General features: G+C 37.1%; 1 protein-coding gene across 1 annotated transcript; it reads right to left on the bottom strand.

The window, feature by feature from the left end:
- Positions 1–2,850: 2,850 nt before the first annotated feature.
- LOC123665573 (facilitated trehalose transporter Tret1-like) lies at positions 2,851–18,367 on the bottom strand. The gene is made up of 9 exons (XM_045599862.1): positions 18,304–18,367; positions 17,515–17,624; positions 16,062–16,181; positions 15,255–15,410; positions 14,020–14,187; positions 13,821–13,950; positions 5,906–6,135; positions 4,401–4,595; positions 2,851–3,139 (listed from the first exon to the last, which is right to left on the bottom strand). The coding sequence occupies exons 1-9, from the start codon at positions 18,365–18,367 to the stop codon at positions 2,882–2,884; spliced, it is 1,431 nt and encodes a 476-aa protein (XP_045455818.1). The 3' UTR covers positions 2,851–2,881.
- Between the last annotated feature and the right edge of the window lie 696 nt (positions 18,368–19,063).

Here is a 19,063-nt window from a genome sequence, read left to right as displayed (position 1 = left end):
CCAGGCCTAGCCCGGCGTTTCGGCTCGCCAGGCACTTAGCCCGGGGCGGACAATGTCAGCCCGACGAAGCCGACAAAGGCCAGGGTGGCCACAGTCGAGGCCCTCCAGCCGACCGCAGCCTCGGCGCGAGAAAGCGCCCTCGCACGCCTTAGGGTGGGCGAGCGAACCCGCCCACCCTGTCCTCCGCGTGGGGGAAGGAAAGACCGACCCCCACGTCACCGCGCCTTCTCAGCGCCACACACACCGCGCCGCGCCTCCGCGCCAACACACCCGCACTCGCGGGACCACTCCAGTACTAGACCAGAGCGGGACCCGGAGCGCATCGTCTGGTTTTGGTCCGCGGGGATCCGAAGACCCCTACCGCCCGCAGTCGTGAAACCGCAGGCGGCACTCCCCTATCCGCCACCCGGGGGACGCGCCCAGTAGAAGTCCAGCAACTCCTCCCCTTGGAGCCCAGGTCCCAGACCTAAGTCTGGGGCCTGGGCTGGAGCGGTCAATTTTTGATATGATATTCAAAAATGTTTAGAATTCCTAATTGTGGGTAACACAAAAATAAAAATCGTACATATTAAAAATAGCATGGTGTCGTCTCCTGTCAAAGATTTTCATTGTAATATGAAACTTTGAATAGTTACGAGTCTCTGTAAAGAACTCACTATAGACGGCGCCACGGTTCGCTTAAACCGAAAGTAAAAATCATCATATCAAAGGTTTCGCTCTAGCGAGTATATCGTTCCATAGCTTAACTGGCTAGAGCGTCGACACGGTATGTCGAAGACGCGGGTTCGAATCCCGCTGGAGCGGTCAATTTTTGATATGATATTCAAAAATGTTTAGAATTCCTAATTGTGGGTAACACAAAAATAAAAATCGTACATATTAAAAATAGCATGGTGTCGTCTCCTGTCAAAGATTTTCATTGTAATATGAAACTTTGAATAGTTACGAGTCTCTGTAAAGAACTCACTATAGACGGCGCCACGGTTCGCTTAAACCGAAAGTAAAAATCATCATATCAAAGGTTTCGCTCTAGCGAGTATATCGTTCCATAGCTTAATTGGCTAGAGCGTCGACACGGTATGTCGAAGACGCGGGTTCGAATCCCGCTGGAGCGGTCAATTTTTGATATGATATTCAAAAATGTTTAGAATTCCTAATTGTGGGTAACACAAAAATAAAAATCGTACATATTAAAAATAGCATGGTGTCGTCTCCTGTCAAAGATTTTCATTGTAATATGAAACTTTGAATAGTTACGAGTCTCTGTAAAGAACTCACTATAGACGGCGCCACGGTTCGCTTAAACCGAAAGTAAAAATCATCATATCAAAGGTTTCGCTCTAGCGAGTATATCGTTCCATAGCTTAATTGGCTAGAGCGTCGACACGGTATGTCGAAGACGCGGGTTCGAATCCCGCTGGAGCGGTCAATTTTTGATATGATATTCAAAAATGTTTAGAATTCCTAATTGTGGGTAACACAAAAATAAAAATCGTACATACTACCTCCCGTAGTCTCCTCTAATAAAATTATTAGTACTAGTGGTCGCCTAGTGGCCGAAATTTGACCAATCATCATCATCTTCATCATCATTTCAGCCTATCACAGTCCATTGCTGGACATAGGCCTCCACAAGTTCACGTTCACGAACTTATGTGATTTGCCCATAGTCACCACGCTGGGCAGGCGGGTGGGTGGCCGCAGGGCTGGCTTTGTGACCAAAACTAATTTAAATTATAACTTTGAACATTTAACAAAAGAGTATATACCTACATGCGTCTGTGTCTCATATACATGGTAGTGTGTGTAATGTTTTTTTTAACTGACTTCCAAAAAAGGAGGAGGTTCTGAATTCGACTGTATTTTTATTTTTATGTATGTACTTCAGAACTTTTGACTGGGTGGACCGATTTCGACAGTTTTTTTTTTAATCGAAAGGTGGTGTGTGACATTTGGTCCCATTTAAATTTATTTGAGATCAAACAATTACTTTTCCAGTTTTATCTAATGATGCGTTTTTACTTGACGCTTTTTTTCGTCGACCTACGTTGTATTATACCGCATAACTTTCTACTGGATGTGCCGATTTTGATAATTCTTATTTTGTTGGAAAGGAGATATCCCTAGTTTGGTACCGGATCTAAGGAAACCAGGATCTGATGAAGGGATCCCAGAGAAATCGAGGGAAACTGTCGAAAATCCACAGTTACTTTTTACTGGGTGTACCGATTTTGATAATTTTTTAATTTTACCAAAAGCTGATGTTTATCATGTGGTCACATTTAAATTTTATCGAGATCTGATAACTACTTTTTGAGTATCTTTGATAACGCGTAGTTACTTGACTATTTTTTCGTCGGTCTACGTTATATTACTACTCGTCGATGTAATTGAAGTCGGTTTTTTTTTCGTTTTCGAGCAAACATAATTATTATTTATTTAATGTATTTTTATGCATAATTTAAAAATTAGCATTCTGGACTCTTTCTCTATATATACAATAAGTGTACGTAATTTCATACTCCTTCGTCCGCGTTATTTTCGTAAAAAGGGATACAAAGTTTTTGCTTCGCGTTTTAATATATATACAATAGAAGAAGAAGTAGATTAGATTAATTGACCGATTGATGATTGTCTTACTTCAGTCATGTGGTCTAAAGTACCCTCGTTTTTTTGTTTTTGTTTTAATCGCTTAATGTTTTATTTCTATTACGTTCGCTTCATGTTTCAATATTAAAGTGCGAACTTGGTTAGCTTATTATAGTATGTGAAATTATTGTTTATAATTATTTTTTTCTGTTCATTTCCCAATTAACGCCATTTAAAAAAACAATTAAAAGAGGTTACTTTAAAAAAAAAATATTGTAATAGAAATATTTTCTTAAGTCCCCGTAACTTCCTTATCCCTTATCTTTCTTTTCTTTCTGAAGAGATCTTTGTAAATATCTTCGAGGCACCTCGCCTTCGTCTCCGGTATGATGATGATGACGTAAACAGCCATCAGCAAACAGACGATTCCAAAGAAGTAGAATGATACTTGGATACCCACAGCATCGGCTAAAGGTTTAAAGAATAAGAGTTGTAGGAAATCCATCATCGAAGCGCATAACATTGTTGTAGCCATCACTGTACCTCGATACTGAAAGAAAGAAGAAACAAGCATTTCCAGCGGCTGTATATACTTCACTATAGGTAACAGGGTTACATAGGTTTTAACTGAGGTAGGGCACAGCAGGAATTTCCTGCTCAAAATATGGAGCAGCCCGACTGGGGTAGCACCTCGACCTTACACAAGATCACAGCTAAATAATACTCTTTTCAAGCAGTATTATGTTCCTGTTGGTGAGTAAGGTGACCAGAGCCTCCAGGGCTCCGGGGGATTGGGTATTGGGTGGGCAACACGCTTGCGATGTTTCTGGTGTTGCTGGCGTCTATAAGCTACGGTAATCTCTTACCATCAGGTGAGCCGTACGCTTGACTGCCGACCTAGTGATATTGAAAAAAAAATTTTGGGCATCATAATCTTCTTTTTATGCTTAATGATAAGCGGTTACCGTTTCTTATGGACCTCAGGAACAGCTGAAGCATTTCCAGCGCGCTGCTAACCCTATCCCCTACACCCTCCAGGAGTTCTGGCCAACTTACTCACCACAGGAACACAAGATTACTTGAGAGCAATATTCTATTGTGCTGTGTGGCTACGGCACTAAATAATTTAGCCACCCCCTCTCTTCTCGTGGGTGTCGTAAGAGGTGACTAAGGGATAACAAGGTTCCACAACCACCTTGGAACTTAAGAAGCCGACCGATGGCGGAATAACCATCCAACTGCTGGCTTTGAAATACACAGGCCGAAGACGGGCAGCAGCGTCTTCGGTGCGACAAAGCCAGTACTGCGGTCACCAACCCGCCTGCCCAGCGTGGTGACTATGGGCAAAACACATGAGTTCACGTTATTTTTGGCGTAAACTTGTGGAGGCCTATGTCCAGCAGTGGACTGTATAGGCTGTAATGATTGATGATGATTGAATATTCTTTACCTTATCTTCTTTAAGGTTAATGAAGTACATTATGTCAGACTGCTCCAGATATCGAGCAAGAGATTTGAAGTTGTTAAGGGTATGCATACTCAACTGGAATCATCAGACCAATCAAAAGATATGATACTTATTGGAGTTAATGATGACAAATTTGTTAAGTTATTCACTCCATGATAACAATAAATTTTAGTATAGACTATGCGGGTACTTTTCGTGGTCTTGACGTTTGCAGCAAAACCAAACCAAACGCTCCTCACCCTTGACTCTGAGGTGCTTATTAACTCAATAACTACACTTTAATTAATAGTTTGACAGGAAAATTAAAGACATCGTTTTTGCTTAAAGTACTTTGTATAGCTACCTTAAAAGAGAATATCTCTCCAGATAGAACAATGGAGATGGGTTGGAGACCAGACGAGTCGCAGAAGATACAAACGCATAGCGTCAGTAATGGCAGCCAAGATGGCGCGCTGATATTGAAGTCTCGCAAGAGGAACCAGGTGCCAAGGACACACATACTGATACCAGACACGAGAGATGTCAAGAAGAGGAGAGGCTGGAAATATATAAATATCAAGTTACCCAGCGTAGTTCATTATATCATACTATATTATTGTTTTTGATAACATCGATTTTTTCTTTTTTTTTTTTTTTTGTTATAGAATCTATATTATCTGTCCTAAAAATAATGGTTTATCCATAAAATACGTTTGCAAATAGGTGGGGGCTTTGCTTAGTGTAACAAAATATGACAATTTTTTATACATTTAATCAAAATAAAAGAAAAAATCAAATTGTCTGTATGCTAATAATAATCACGAAAACATTTATTAGGGAAGGCTTCTGTGACGTTTTATTTGTTATAGGGTTACTAAAAAGGGACAAAGCGTGACAGGTGGAGTCAAAAGTGGTCAAATTTCGCGTGACGTATTTTATGGACAGCCCATAATGAACACAACAAAAATTATATCGTATGTGAATTTTGGCGATCATTTTTTTTTTTTGAAAAATGATAAATCGCTTATTGTAAAAATTATTGGTGTATTATCCCCGACTTACCGGTATTTTTTGAGAAAACAGAGAATTTGCAAATTAATACAGTGTAATAAAATGTTACAGGCACTTAATTTTTAAAAAGTAATTAACAAAATTCAAAGAAAAAAGTGTCTTTTACTTTAAAGCTTTATTATTTACTTCTCTATTAAGCTTCTCTATTAAATTAATTAATTTATGTATCTATTTATGTATGTATGTATGTATGTATATATGTATGTATATATAACTGAGGTAGGGCACAGCAGGAATTTCCTGCTCAAAATATGGAGCAGCCCGACTGGGGTAGTACCTCGACCTTACAGAAGATCACAGCAAAATAATACTGTTTTCAAGCAGTATTGTGTTCCTGTTGTTGAGTAAGGTGACCAGAGCTCCTGGGGGATTGGGGATTGGGGATTGGGTCGGCAACGCTCTTGCGATGCTTCTGGTGTTGCAGGTGTCTATAAGCTATTTGAATATTTATAATAAATTTGTTGTAACTTGTACACCTATGCTGACGCTAGACCATTTCCTTTGCTTTAAGGTTGCCTGGAAGAGATCGCTTTTTAACGATAAGGCCACTGTACCTAATGCATATATTGTTAATATTTTTCTTTCTTTGCTATGTATCATTTATGTTTTTGGTGTACAAGAAAGTGTATTATTATTATTGTTATTATTATTATTATTATTATTAAACGTAATTTAAAAGATAGTTCTCGAAGGTTCCTAGTTTATGAAGATGCAGCGCAATGATAGATGTACCAACGAAGTTTCAATAACAGAAGTTCATAGGATACAGAACCTCTAAAAGTTTTTCTACATTTTTACCTTTCTGCCAGATTTCTCAACGACGCTTGACGCTAGAACTGACCCAACGACCTGGACAGCACCAAGCAGCATAGCCTGCTGGTTAGGAGTCAGCACCAACCCAGTATCTTTTGACGCCAGGTTGAATATATCGCCAGCGAAGTTCAAAACCGGTACAGCACCACAGACTTCCCTTGCTAATACCACTACCAGGGCTATTTGGTAAGCTCTCCTTAGAGTTTTGTCGACGACTGAAAATAATGGAGTTATTAAATATATAATATATATAATTATAATATCTACGATTTTATTTTTGTGTTACCTACACATTAGGAATTCTAAAAATTTTTTGAATATCATATCAAAAATTGACCGCTCCAGCGGGGTTCGAACCCACGTCTCCGACTGACCGTGTCGGCGCTCTAGCCAATTAAGCTATGGAACGATGTACCCGCTAGATCGAAATTTTTGATGTAATGATTTTTATATTCGGTTTAAGCGAACCGTGGCGCCGTCTATAGTGAGCTCTTTACAGAAACCCGTAACTATTCAGTTTCATATTACAATGAAAATCTTTGACAGGAGACGACATCGTGCTATTTTGTAATCAATTTTTGATATGATATTCAAAAAATGTTTATAATTATAATATTAAATAAATTTGAACACTTCGATAAAATGCATTAACCACAATTATTATATCTGTATAGCTATTATTGCATAAAATATATCTCGCAAGAGACGTTGTGTGGTCAAAAATCCCTCACAGGGCAGCAGGGCTATTCTGTAAATAACCATTTCGATATCGAGCTTCACCTGAGTGACAGCGCTCACTTCGAAAGCGAACCCACTTGACCTTGGTTTGGAATTCTGTAAACATTCGGTACGCACAAGTGAAGTGAAGTGAGTGTCGAATCGAAGAGCGGCAATTTAGAGCTGTGTTTATTTTATCGATATTCTTTTCTTATGACTTTATTTTAGAATACGTGCATGAAGTCAAGTGTCGAATCAAGTCTCGAATTGTGATGTGTGAAGCGGTAAATCCCCTTACAGAATACCGAATTCATACTATTAAATGTCAACGTTCTCACGCAACAGGGTTCGACTCGTCGCCGCACTCACAAGTGTGGCGCTACGGGTCTGTCGAGTTTTAATGAATACGAATTTGATATCTCACCGCGGATTCCGCTGTCGAGACACGAAAATGTTCTTACAGAATAGCACTACTGCAGGGCTATTCTGTAGATAACAATTTCGATATCGAGCTTCACCTGAGTGACAGCGCTCACTTCGAAAGCGAACCCACTTCACCTTGGTTTGGAATTCTGTAAACATTCCGTACGCACAAGCGATGTGAAGTGAGTGTCGAATCGAAGAGCAGCAATTTAGAGCTGTGTTTATTTTATCGATATTCTTTTCTTATGACTTTATTTTAGAATATGTGCATGAAGTCAAGTGTCGAATCAAGTCTCGAATTGTGATGTGTGAAGCGGTAAATCGCCTTACAGAATACCCACTTCATACTATTAAATGTCAACGTTCTCACGCAACAGGGTTCGACTCGTCGCCGCACTCACAAGTGTGGCGCTACGGGACTGTCGAGTTTTAATGAATACGAATTTGATATCTCACCGCGGATTCCGCTGTCGAGACACGAAAATGTTCTTACAGAATAGCACTACTGGTCCTCATAGCCCTGCGTTATTGTTTAACACGGTTTTAGTCCCCATATATCTATGCTACGGGTCTTTCATCGTTTCTTAAAAAGTAAAGTCCAAACAAAAAACTGAATTTTCGCGTATAGGAAACCCAGCTAGACCAATTTTCTGTCCATGTAAATCCCTTGATTGCAACCACCGATATCGCTAGAGCTATAGTTCCAATGCAGATAAAAACAAATCAGAACGTCTTGCTAGATGTATTTCAAATTCATAGGATATTGTACTATTTTGCATTGACTGATATTTTAGTAATTACACAAACAAAAAAATCTATATTTGTCGTTTTCATCTATAGAGATACATATAAATATAACTGAAGTGTCTGTCTGTGATTTTTGTCTGCCTGTCTGCCTGTCTGTCTGTCTTCCCGTTGTCTGTCCTTTTCTAAATTCCGGAACGGTTGAACCGATTTTTATGGGATTATTGCTGAAAGAGAGGAGGTTGTAGAGGCATGCATAGGCTACATTTTATCAGGAAATCAGCATTTACGTGGAGGGAAAAAAACTACACTATTTTTTTTTAATGTCTTTAAGTATTTGCCTATATGTATCTATACATCTGTCTCTGGAACAGCTAAAATAAGATAATGGAACTCACATGGCAACATATATTACATATTGTTATATACATACATATTGTATCCTATAATTCTCACGGGATCAGGATCACGTCGTTAAAAATAATAAGTATCCAGATAGAATTATATGTATATATGTATATGTATGTGTGTATATTGTTGGTATGTTTGTATTTGTATGTATGTATGTATATGTGTTTAAGTAAATATATTCAAACGTTTATGCCTTAATTTGTACACCTACACCAACACAATACCATCTCCTCTGCCCCTAGATTGCGTGGAAGAAATCGCTTTTCGGCGATAAGGCCGCCCTTTGTACCATATGATATTCTATTAAAATCAATCTGATATGTATTATTTGAGTTTTAGTGTACAATAAAGTATATTGTTATTGTTATGTTATGTTAATCTCCCACGTGAACAAAGTCGTGGGTACATCTAGTTAACAATATATAACGAGATCAAATAATTTTATCTTATCTATTCTTCGTAAAATGTTAGCTTGGGAAAAAAGTTTCTTCTTATTTTATTCAGATTCGTATTTATACAAAAATTCAAGGTAAGATTTAAAAAATATATATTTACATACATTAATATATATACCTACATAATATCATTTTTAAAAGCATGGGCAGCCGTCCATGCCCTGCGCTCTTTCCTAACTTACGGCCAGCCTGACGTGTTGCTCAAAATTGACGTCAAAAATGCTTTCAATTCGGTAAATAGGGATACCCTGCTGACAGAAATAAAACAACAGATACCAGAAGTATACAATTATCTTCTTCTCAGTTACGCTGACCCAACAAAATTATTATATCGTTCTAATGAACTGTCCTCGGAAGTAGGTTGTCAACAGGGTGATCCCCTTGGGCCTGCAATTTTTAGTTTAGCTATAAATCCGATAATTAAAAATCTAAATTCTAAATTCAACGTCTGGTATTTGGACGACGGAACCCTAGGAGGTGATGTGGATACTGTGTTTTCGGACCTTTTTTTAATCAAAAATAAATTTAAAGCCATTGGTTTGGAACTTAATTTTAGCAAATGCGAACTTTTTATAAATAGCTGCGACTTAAATTTAAATAACGTAAAACAAAAATTTAATATTTTGGCTCCAAATATTAAAATAATTAACAGTAATTCCCTTTACCTTTTAGGTTCTCCAATTTTTACCCGACTGCCAAGGAAGGGTTATGTTTTTCGCGCGTATCTTGTATGTATGTATATTTGTATGTAATATTCTATACTACCTCATATTTCCAGAACCACTGAACGGATTTACATAATTGAGGTATCGTTAGGTTCGTCTTAGCTGCCCAAGTGTTCTTAGATAGGTGACATTAAAAAAAATCAAACATGGCGGCTGCGCGAAGCCATTGTAGTTAATGAAAAAAAATTTTTTTTCTCGAATACTACAATATGGGTATCAAATTGAAGGGCACAATACAAGGATTTTAAAAAGATATATCATGATTATTATTACCGCAATACTAATAAAGAAATACAATATTAAAGTTTAAAAAATGTGGACTTTGCTCTTTCCCACGTCTATGCCATGCCAAACTCGCCTCCTAGGCGACGATCAACTTCGGGGTGCCTTTCTAATAAAATACAATGGTTAAAAAAAAACACAATTAAAATTACAAATAAAAATTAATAAAATAATGTCACACCAATTTACAATTACATTAATAAAATCAATAACAAATACATAATACCAAATACAAACAAATAATTTTCATAATAATTTCATTATATTAAAACTAATAGTTGTTGACTTAAGCAGTCACCTATTTGCTAAAGGTCAGGCTTACGTTGCTTTGAGCAGAGTGAGATCTTTCTCCGGGCTTGCTATCAGTTCTCTTGACCCTAAAAAATTACTAAATCAACCACATGGTGTAAACTGTTTCAATGAATTGAACCGATTACGTAATTTGTCTGACTAAAAAGACATAAATAAAATAATAATTAAAAACAAAACAAAAAACCCGCCTGCGTGAAGAACAACTAATAGAAAATGAACAGAAAAAGCTGGAACAAGATAAAAATTCAATATGCACACAAAGTCAGCGAAATAAATAGAAACAATATCAAACATTTTGTGCTGTACATTTAAAATATATTAATACGGTAGTCCTTCGAAACTTTATGCAACGTCGTAGATAATATGCAGTCGGAGGCATGAAATTGAAGGATAAGTCAAATCATTCTCTCTTTGTGCATGTCTCCGACTGGATGTTATGTACGACGTTGCATAAAGTTTCGAAGGACTACCGTATTAATATATTTTAAATGTACAGCACAAAATGTTTGATATTGTTTCTATTTATTTCGCTGACTTTGTGTGCATATTGAATTTTTATCTTGTTCCAGCTTTTTCTGTTCATTTTCTATTAGTTGTTCTTCACGCAGGCGGGTTTTTTGTTTTGTTTTTAATTATTGATGAATCTATTTCTGAATATATCATCATAATCACTAAATTTCAAAATTCAGTTAACAGTCTCCTTGAAATTAGTCCACATTATGCACTTTGCATCTTAAAATATTGTCTTTTCGTCCCTAAATTTACGTATGCGATCCGTTGCTGCTCCTTTTGGAATCACCCAGATCTTTTAACACAAATAGATGACTTAATTAAAATTAGCTTGGAATCGATTCTTAATATGCAACTGAACGAGCAATCTTGGACCCAAGCATCCCTACTTATCCGTTATGATGGTTTAGGGATTCGCAAAATTTTCAGTGTCGCTTTACCAGCCTTCCTATCTTCTGTCCATAGTTCAGCAAATCTCATAAGTAAAATTTTAAGGGCATCCCCTTCAAACTTTGAGATTGCTGGTTTGGAAGAAGCTAGAAAGGCTTTCTTAATTGCATGCCCAGGTCAAAATTTTCCAGTTTCTCCAAATTCACAGAGGAGCTGGGACGACATAAACTGCAAATTGACTTATGACAATCTTTTAAGCTGTAGTACAGGCTCGGCGCGTGCTAGGCTTTTGGCCGTGGGTACGCACGAGGCCGGCTACTGGCTCAATTTCTTGAGCCTGACACGCTCTGAATCGCAACCTATCTACGGCTTGGGGTTCCGGTCTGCGCTCCTCATAAATGTCCCTGTGGTAGTGATGTCGATAAGCTAGGACATCACGGTCTGTCATGCCTAATAAGTGCAGGCCGCTTCTCGAGACATGCCGCACTTAACGATATCATACGACGGGTCCCTTGCCACCGTCAACGTGCCAAGTCTACTTGAGCCGACTGGTATTGCAAGAGACGATGGCAAGAGACCGGACGGTATGAGTTTGATTCCATGGAAGATGGGCCGGGTGCTGGTATGAGATGCAACCTGTTCAGACACGCTAGCCCCTTCCCATCTACATGGAACAAACAATAGAGCTGGTGCGGCTTGTGAAGCGGCTGAAAAAACAAAAGCAGACAAATACAGGGGTCTAGGCTCCGAATATGATTTTGTCCCATTCGGTGTCGAGACCCTTGGTCCGTGGGGTCCTAGTGCTATAACACTATTTAAGGAAATAGCAAAAAGGTTAGTCGACGTCACAGGAGACCGAAGAGCTGGCAGCTACTTCGGACAAAGAATTAGTCTAGCTATTCAAAGGGGGAACGCTGCCAGTATCTTCGGAACCTTGCCTAAAGGGGCTCCTTTTAATAATATTTTTTAGTTATTATATTATTTATATATAATATACTTAAGGATTTTTTTTAAATTTAATGTAATTTATTTGTTAAATATAGCTTTACCTAATAATATAGAAGTATTAAAGACTAAAACTACTCTTTTTAAAAACTATATGTGCAGTTTTTATCTATAATATAAAAATGAGTCGCTGAATGTGTTGCTAAGCGCAAAACTCGAGAACGGTTGGACCGATTTCGCTGATTCTTTTTTTAAAATATTCCTTGAAGTACGAGGATGGTTTTACGGAGAGAAAAATTCTAAAAAAAAATTAAAATTTTCTGAAAAAGTCTAAAAACAACACTTTTCTATACTCCCATACAAAAGATTTGTGATAATACTTAAAAGTCACTGTTAGGTGATACGAAGTTCGCCGGGTCAGCTAGTTTTTAATACAATTATATATTTGAGACAAAATTACTAAGATCTGAACTGTATTTTTAATATAAATATTTGTTTAAGATAGTATGTGTACGTACCACTTACCAACGTTATTAACTTTACGTTTATTTACAGATCTTGTTACTACAATTATTTTGTTATATGAGCTTATTGACTCGATATCCTTAATAATATTTTATATCGCTTCAGCCTGTAATATCCCACTACCGGGCATAGGCCTCTTTCCCCATGTAGGAGAGAGATCAAAGCTTAATTCACCACGCTGCTCCAATGCGGGTTGGCGGATATATTCCCTACTATGAATAACGATCGCTATCAGGTGTACATGATAACAACCGCGACCGACGGCGTAACGTGCTCTCCGAGGCACGGTAGGGAGACCCAAATCCAAAAAGTTTGCCTTTTTAATGAAAAAAGCTGAATCCCCTTATTGTGACACATGCGGCCTGCTAGACGATGTACACCACATATTAAGTGAATGTTATAAATACGAAACGGAGAGAGAATAATTGATGAAACGATTTAGAATAAATAAATTTGATATGGGTACTTTTTTTTCTGTGTTAACAGAACCTTTGTCTGATGCAGCAAATTTGTTAGTTAATATGATCTTACATCATCAATGATTCTTTCTCCATTTCTTAGACATAGTGAGAATTAGGGTATGATGGGGCTGGCATGTCTGTGTAGACAAAAGTCCCTAAAAAAAAAGGATAAAAAGAAAAAAAAGGTGTACATGATCAACCAGGACCAGCGACTTAACGTGCTCTTTGAGGCACGGTGGGGAAAGCCACAAGGACTGCGCAAACACCCAGACCACGGCAAACATCTGTATGGCCAATACGAATGTTTGTCATGTGCGGGGATCGAACTCGCAACCGCCAGCGCAACAGCCATAAACCAGTGCTGTGACTGTTGCGCCAACGCGTCGTCAATTTTTTATATTTATATCTATATAATTTTAGACAACACTTTTAAATTACCTTATTATTAATAATAATAATAATCCTTATTCCTTGTATTATTTCTAACAGTAGTTATTTATTACATTTTTGATATACCGCAGTAGAGCGCAGTACCTATTGGTCATTTTTTTTTATGCCACTAGGTCGGCAAACAAGCGTACGGCTCACCTGATGGTAAGCGATTGCCGTAGCTTATAGACACCTACAACACCAGAAGCATCGCAAGCGCGTTGCCGACCCAATCCCCAATCCCCCCAGGAGCTCTGGTCACCTTACTCACCAACAGGAACACAATACTGCTTGAAAACAGTATTATTTTGCTGTGGTCTTTTGTAAGGTCGAGGTACTACCCCAGTCGGGCTGCTCCATATTTTGAGCAGGAAATTCCTGCTGTGCCCTACCTCAGTTAAGGTCATCGACATCACAGAATCGCAATTTGTATGAAGTTACTAATAAACGATATACATATATAAAACACATTACGAATCATACGTACATTATAACGAATGTACAAGTGTAAACTCTGACTTAAATTTGAAATCCTATATATGAAATAATATACATAATATGAAATACTCACATATTTCTTTAAGTGAGAACTTGCTGCTTTCGTCGTTTTTCTGTTCTTTAGTTATAACTTCGAGTTCTTCTCGAACTTTCGAATCATTCTCCGTAGTACATTTAAGCCACGCCAAAGCACTGCATGCGGCCTAATGATTAAATTAAAGTAGAAATAAAATTAATATTATAAGTATGCCTGTTTGAAAAAATCATTTTACCTCAATTTTGCCTTTCTTCACGAGAAAAGAAGGAGAATCTGGCATAAACAGAAACGCGACGACATGTACCGTTGGTATCGTCAAGCAGATCCAGAGGATGTGGTTATAGCTCAACAGATCACCAATAATATACAGAAAGAGATTTCCCGTTGTATGAAATAGTATTACCTAAAATAAACGAAAAAAACCGACTTCAATTATATTGACAAGTATTGCAATGTATGTAGACGAAAAAAAATTAACAAACGCAGTTGTCGCTAGTATGATTTTCGAAGGTTCCCCTCGATTTCTCAAGGTTGCTATCACCGAACACTGGTTTCCTTATCACGGTACTATCATGAGATATAATAATAATAATAAATACTCTTTATTGTACACCACATAGAAACATTACAAAAAAGTGATACATGAAAAGAAAGATGTACAAAGGCGGTCTTATCGCTAAGAGCGATTTCTTCCAGACAACCTTTGGGCATAGGACATAGCGAAGAAAAAGAGAAGCGGGAGGGAAGTGTACAAACAGTTGATAAAGAATTGGCGTATAGTTAACAAGCAGTATGATATTAACAGAAGTAAATATACATATACACACAATATACATACACATACATATATACAAATAAATATATAGATATATACTACATAAACAAATACTACATAATATATATATTTATGAAGCTGATAATGATATTTATGAGGTATTTAGTGACAAAAAATGCGCCTTTAGATATTTTTTAAAACAAGCAAGAGATTGAGCTTTTCTTATAGAGAGAGGAAGAGAGTTCCAAAGTTGTACATCATCATCTCCCGTCTCTCTCATCTGTATCTCATCATCATCCGGGATATCTCATTTCCCGGCACCCACACGGTGAATCCATCGAAAGCTAAGAGGTTAGTCTCCCCCCGTTAGCTAATAACTATCTTGTGTTACCTTACATTATTATTAATCAGCGTAACGACAGACATTTTACATGGCAAATACAAATGTCTTTCTTGAGCGGGGATCGAACCCGCGACCGCTAGTGCAACAGCCAGTAATGTGACCGCTGCGCCAACGCATCGTCAAATATGTACCGGAGTTCGTAATTATAAAGTTGAAATTAAAAAATTATTTCAATGTTATTTTTAATATAAATTAACTCTTTGCAAAGCTCTAAATATAATTTTCAGACTATATTACTTGATACATTTTTATCTCAGAAGCAATCATCAGAACAGTTTCAAAGTTAACTTACCAAACACCCCAAAGCCCCCCTGATGCTGTCGTCACTGATCTCTTTGGTGTATATCGGGCACGTGACGTAGCACCCTGACATCGTAACACCTACAAGGGCCCTCGCTAGGATCAGGGCCCAGGTGTCCAAAGAGGACAGCAGTAAAACCCAACTTGCCTAAGCAGAGCAAAATCTCTATGATATTGTGGCAACCTTTTTAGGATTCTAAAATGGGCACAATTCGACTTTCTCATTCTTAAAACTAATTTAATAAAATTTTAGATCTTTTTTTAACCGATTATGTACTATTATAATTCTAAGAAACATAGCACCTCATGTATTCGAATAAAATACGAGAAATTTCTGTAACATTAACAATCGCTCTGGTGTTGTGATGCGAGTAGTAGCCTAAAACAAAGACGGTTTGCGGGTTCGATTTCCCGCCGGATATATATACACAAATCTGCGGTCCGGTTTCGATGTCCGTCCTTGTGGATCTCCCCACCGTGCCTCGAAAAGCGCGTTAAGCCATCTTTCCCGGTGATTATCATAAATACCTGATAGCAATCATTACTCATAGCGGGAAACGTAATTGCTAACCCACAGTGAAGCTGCGTGGTGAATCCACAATCCTTCTCCTACATAGAGAAAAAGGCCTATGTCCAATAGTAGGATGTTACAAGCTGCATGCGTTACAATTATTTTAACTGTACGCATTTTCCTGATCACGAGATAGGAAAAACTCCATTCAGTCGGTTAGTTATATATATATATATATATATATATATATAATCTCCGTAATTAGTTAGTCTAAGTCTAGTCACTTACAGCGCTGGCTAGTGAAATGATAATAAGCGCAATCTTCCGTCCGACTTTGTCCGCTATGACCGCAACCAGCAGATTACAGGGCACGCATACCAAGTATGGTATAGCTGCCATCCATGACACCTAAAATTACAAAAAGCTACTTAATTTTAATGTTACTTACATTACTTACTTTAGCGGCGGTGGTTGCCAGCAGCCAAAAAAAACCTGCAATTGGATGGTGGCGGGAAAATACACAGGCCGAAGTTGGGAAGCAGCCCGTCTTCGGTCTGTGCTTTTCAAAGCCAGCACTTGGATAGTTATCCCGCCATCGGTCGGCTTTATAAGTTCCAAGGTAGTAGTGGAACTGTGTTATCCCTTAGTCGTCTCTTATGACATCCACGGGGAGAGAGGAGAAGTTTAGCTTATCGAGCTTCAATAAACCATTTTCTACAAAGCTCCAACGATTTTCTGCATATAATACAGAAGTATTATGCGTGTAATGAGCACGTATGCGATGTTTATTTTCTGCCTTTAATGCAGAATCTCAACCTACTGAAGACCATCAATAGATATACATAATTATATCGCTTGTTTACCATTTTATTCTATTCTTGCAGTGCATGCTGCAAAAAGGCAGTAATAAAATTAATTAGATATTTAACTTGGTACGAGGAATTTAACACGTAGGTACTGTCGCTACCGGGTCAAAAATACCACAGTGGGTTTATTGTAAAAATTGGGGTTTCTAATAGGTTCATAAAATAGTTTTTGTTTTCAATTATATGTTTAATGAAATAATGTGTACATAATGTATTTATTACCTAATATAATGTATTATTTTTTTAGTAAAATTACAGCGTAAAACTAAATACCTTTTGCAACTGTCTTATAATAAAACTTAAATTTGACTCTAAATATATCAAAAGAACATAACGTAATATTCTTTGTTATGATTATGTGTATTTTTAATATAATCATCTTAAATCGGAATTTTTTTGCTTTTTTTTTAATAGGTATAACATAAAAAATTCTCCTTTCATGACACGACATATTTTTTCGTCACTATTTTCTAAAAGGAGCTAATTTTTTTTTTTTTTTTTTGTTCTTCGTCAAGGAAAAAATAAGACACCATGTTAGTCTAAAGCAACAAAAACGAAAAGTCGAATACTAAAAATAATAAGACACTAATAGTCGCTAGTAGTCTAACACTAATAGTCGCTAATAGTCTAACACTAATAGTCGAGTGAAAATACAAATTTGTGTCCAAAAGGTCTGTTGATGATAAATACCGCACAAACAATGGTCAGCCATTAAAACTAGTAGACCTAAGTACGGTTCTCGAAAAGTACTTAAAGCGGCGTGGCTCAAAATTAAGCAGAAACCCTAAATAATTTCAAATGTATGCACTATATGGTTAATTTTACCCGGTAGCGCTTTGACGGGTTAACAAGCTATACTTTAAAACATTTCCCACCTCAGCATTAGTAAGCGGTACACCTCTCGGTGAATTCTCTGACTGCAACAAGAGCGTCATAGGAGACACCCAGCCAATGCTTGCCCCATATGACAGCACCGGAAGATTTACTGCAAAAAGATGTGTTACTATAGAACCTACTTATTTGTGGTGATCTCGAGCAAATGTCAATAATTTGACGTGGGCTTTTTATATTTTATTGATAAAATTGAATATATATATCTAATGAACTTTTCGTTAAAAGTATGTTTTGCTATAATCCACTACTGTCAAAATCAAAATCAAAATCAAAACAACTTTATTCAAATAGGCTTTAAAAGCACTTTCGAATCGTCATTTTACAAATTAAAAATTTAAAGTGATTACTATTTTTAATCGACTTCAAAAAAAGAGGAGGTTACTCATTCGACCGTATATAGATTTTTTATGTATGTTCGGGGATAACTTCGTCGTTTATGAACCGATTTTAATAACTCTTTTGGGAAGCAAGGATCTGATGATGGAATCCCAGAGAAATCGAAGGAAACCCTCGAAAATCGTAGTGACGACTAGTACGTTTGTTAATTTTTTCGTCTACTTACGGTGTATTACTTGTCGATGTAATTGCAGTCGGTTTTTTTTAGTTTGTTAGGAAACACAATTATTAAAAGAAGCTACTTCCGATTCGAAATGTAGATTTTTGAGCGGCTTCCAAAAAAGTTAAGTCACTAAGTCCACTGTAAGTCCAGCTTAAGTCAATAAAAAATAGTACAATATGAGTCAAAACTAAATAATGATATTATTTCTTACTCAGGACGGCACATATTATTTGATTTATTTTGCTTCCTTCGGAAAAAAGTTTGTATAATTTCATCTTATCAACATCCCACTAACACAATCCTTTATTTGTGTAACATTTTAATTTGAACGCAATAAGTAATTGCAACAAATTATGTTTTATTTCTTGATTTATTTTCCTAAAACAGTGGTTCTGTCTTGGAGATTGTCACATGACAAATGTAATATAATAATGTGTAGCTGATATAACATATGTTTTCACTATTTATATAATATATAACAAGTTACTTAATAAGATAAGAATCTATTTAATTAAGATATAATCAAAGTCAAATCAAATAAAATATTACATTATTTAAGTCGGCTTTAAAACTTTTAAATCGTCGTTTCCTAAAAATATATATATTTCGATTCAGAATTAAGATTCAGCAACTAGTTTTGCTCTCCGTAACTTGACCCACTCCAGCTCCCCAGGAGAGCTTCCTAGTAACTCTGGGCTCCTTTCTCACTATAGGAACACAATACTACTTAAGAGAAATGTTATTTATCTGTGATCTTTTCTATGGTTAAGGTGCTTTTCCAGACGGGTTGCTCCAGATTTGAGCAGCATAATCAATAAATTTCTCCAAAGTCAAATAGAATGAAGAATACACGAAGGAGATTGATCCGAACGGTCGAGTTTACAAATTTCGATACATTAAACAAAAGTGGTGAAGGAAATAGCAGTAACTTCGTCACATTGCATTCAGCCTGTAACATCTCACTGTTAGGC

Source organism: Melitaea cinxia, chromosome 24 (assembly GCF_905220565.1).
Source record: "Melitaea cinxia chromosome 24, ilMelCinx1.1, whole genome shotgun sequence".
Taxonomy (NCBI): Eukaryota; Metazoa; Arthropoda; class Insecta; order Lepidoptera; family Nymphalidae; genus Melitaea; species Melitaea cinxia.
This window is presented reverse-complemented; position numbering and strand designations above follow the sequence as displayed.

What these genes read in the sequence shown, in the direction of transcription:
- LOC123665573 (XM_045599862.1), bottom strand. Translation starts at nt 18,367, where the DNA reads ATGAAATTATACAAACTTTTTTCCGAAGGAAGCAAAATAAATCAAATA. An exon ending in TCATTTCACTAGCCAGCGCT is followed by an intron (nt 15,411 to 16,061) that starts GTAAGTGACTAG and finishes TGCTCTGCTTAG; the next exon opens with GCAAGTTGGGTTTTACTGCT. An exon ending in TTGAGAAATCTGGCAGAAAG is followed by an intron (nt 4,596 to 5,905) that starts GTAAAAATGTAG and finishes ATATATTTCCAG; the next exon opens with CCTCTCCTCTTCTTGACATC.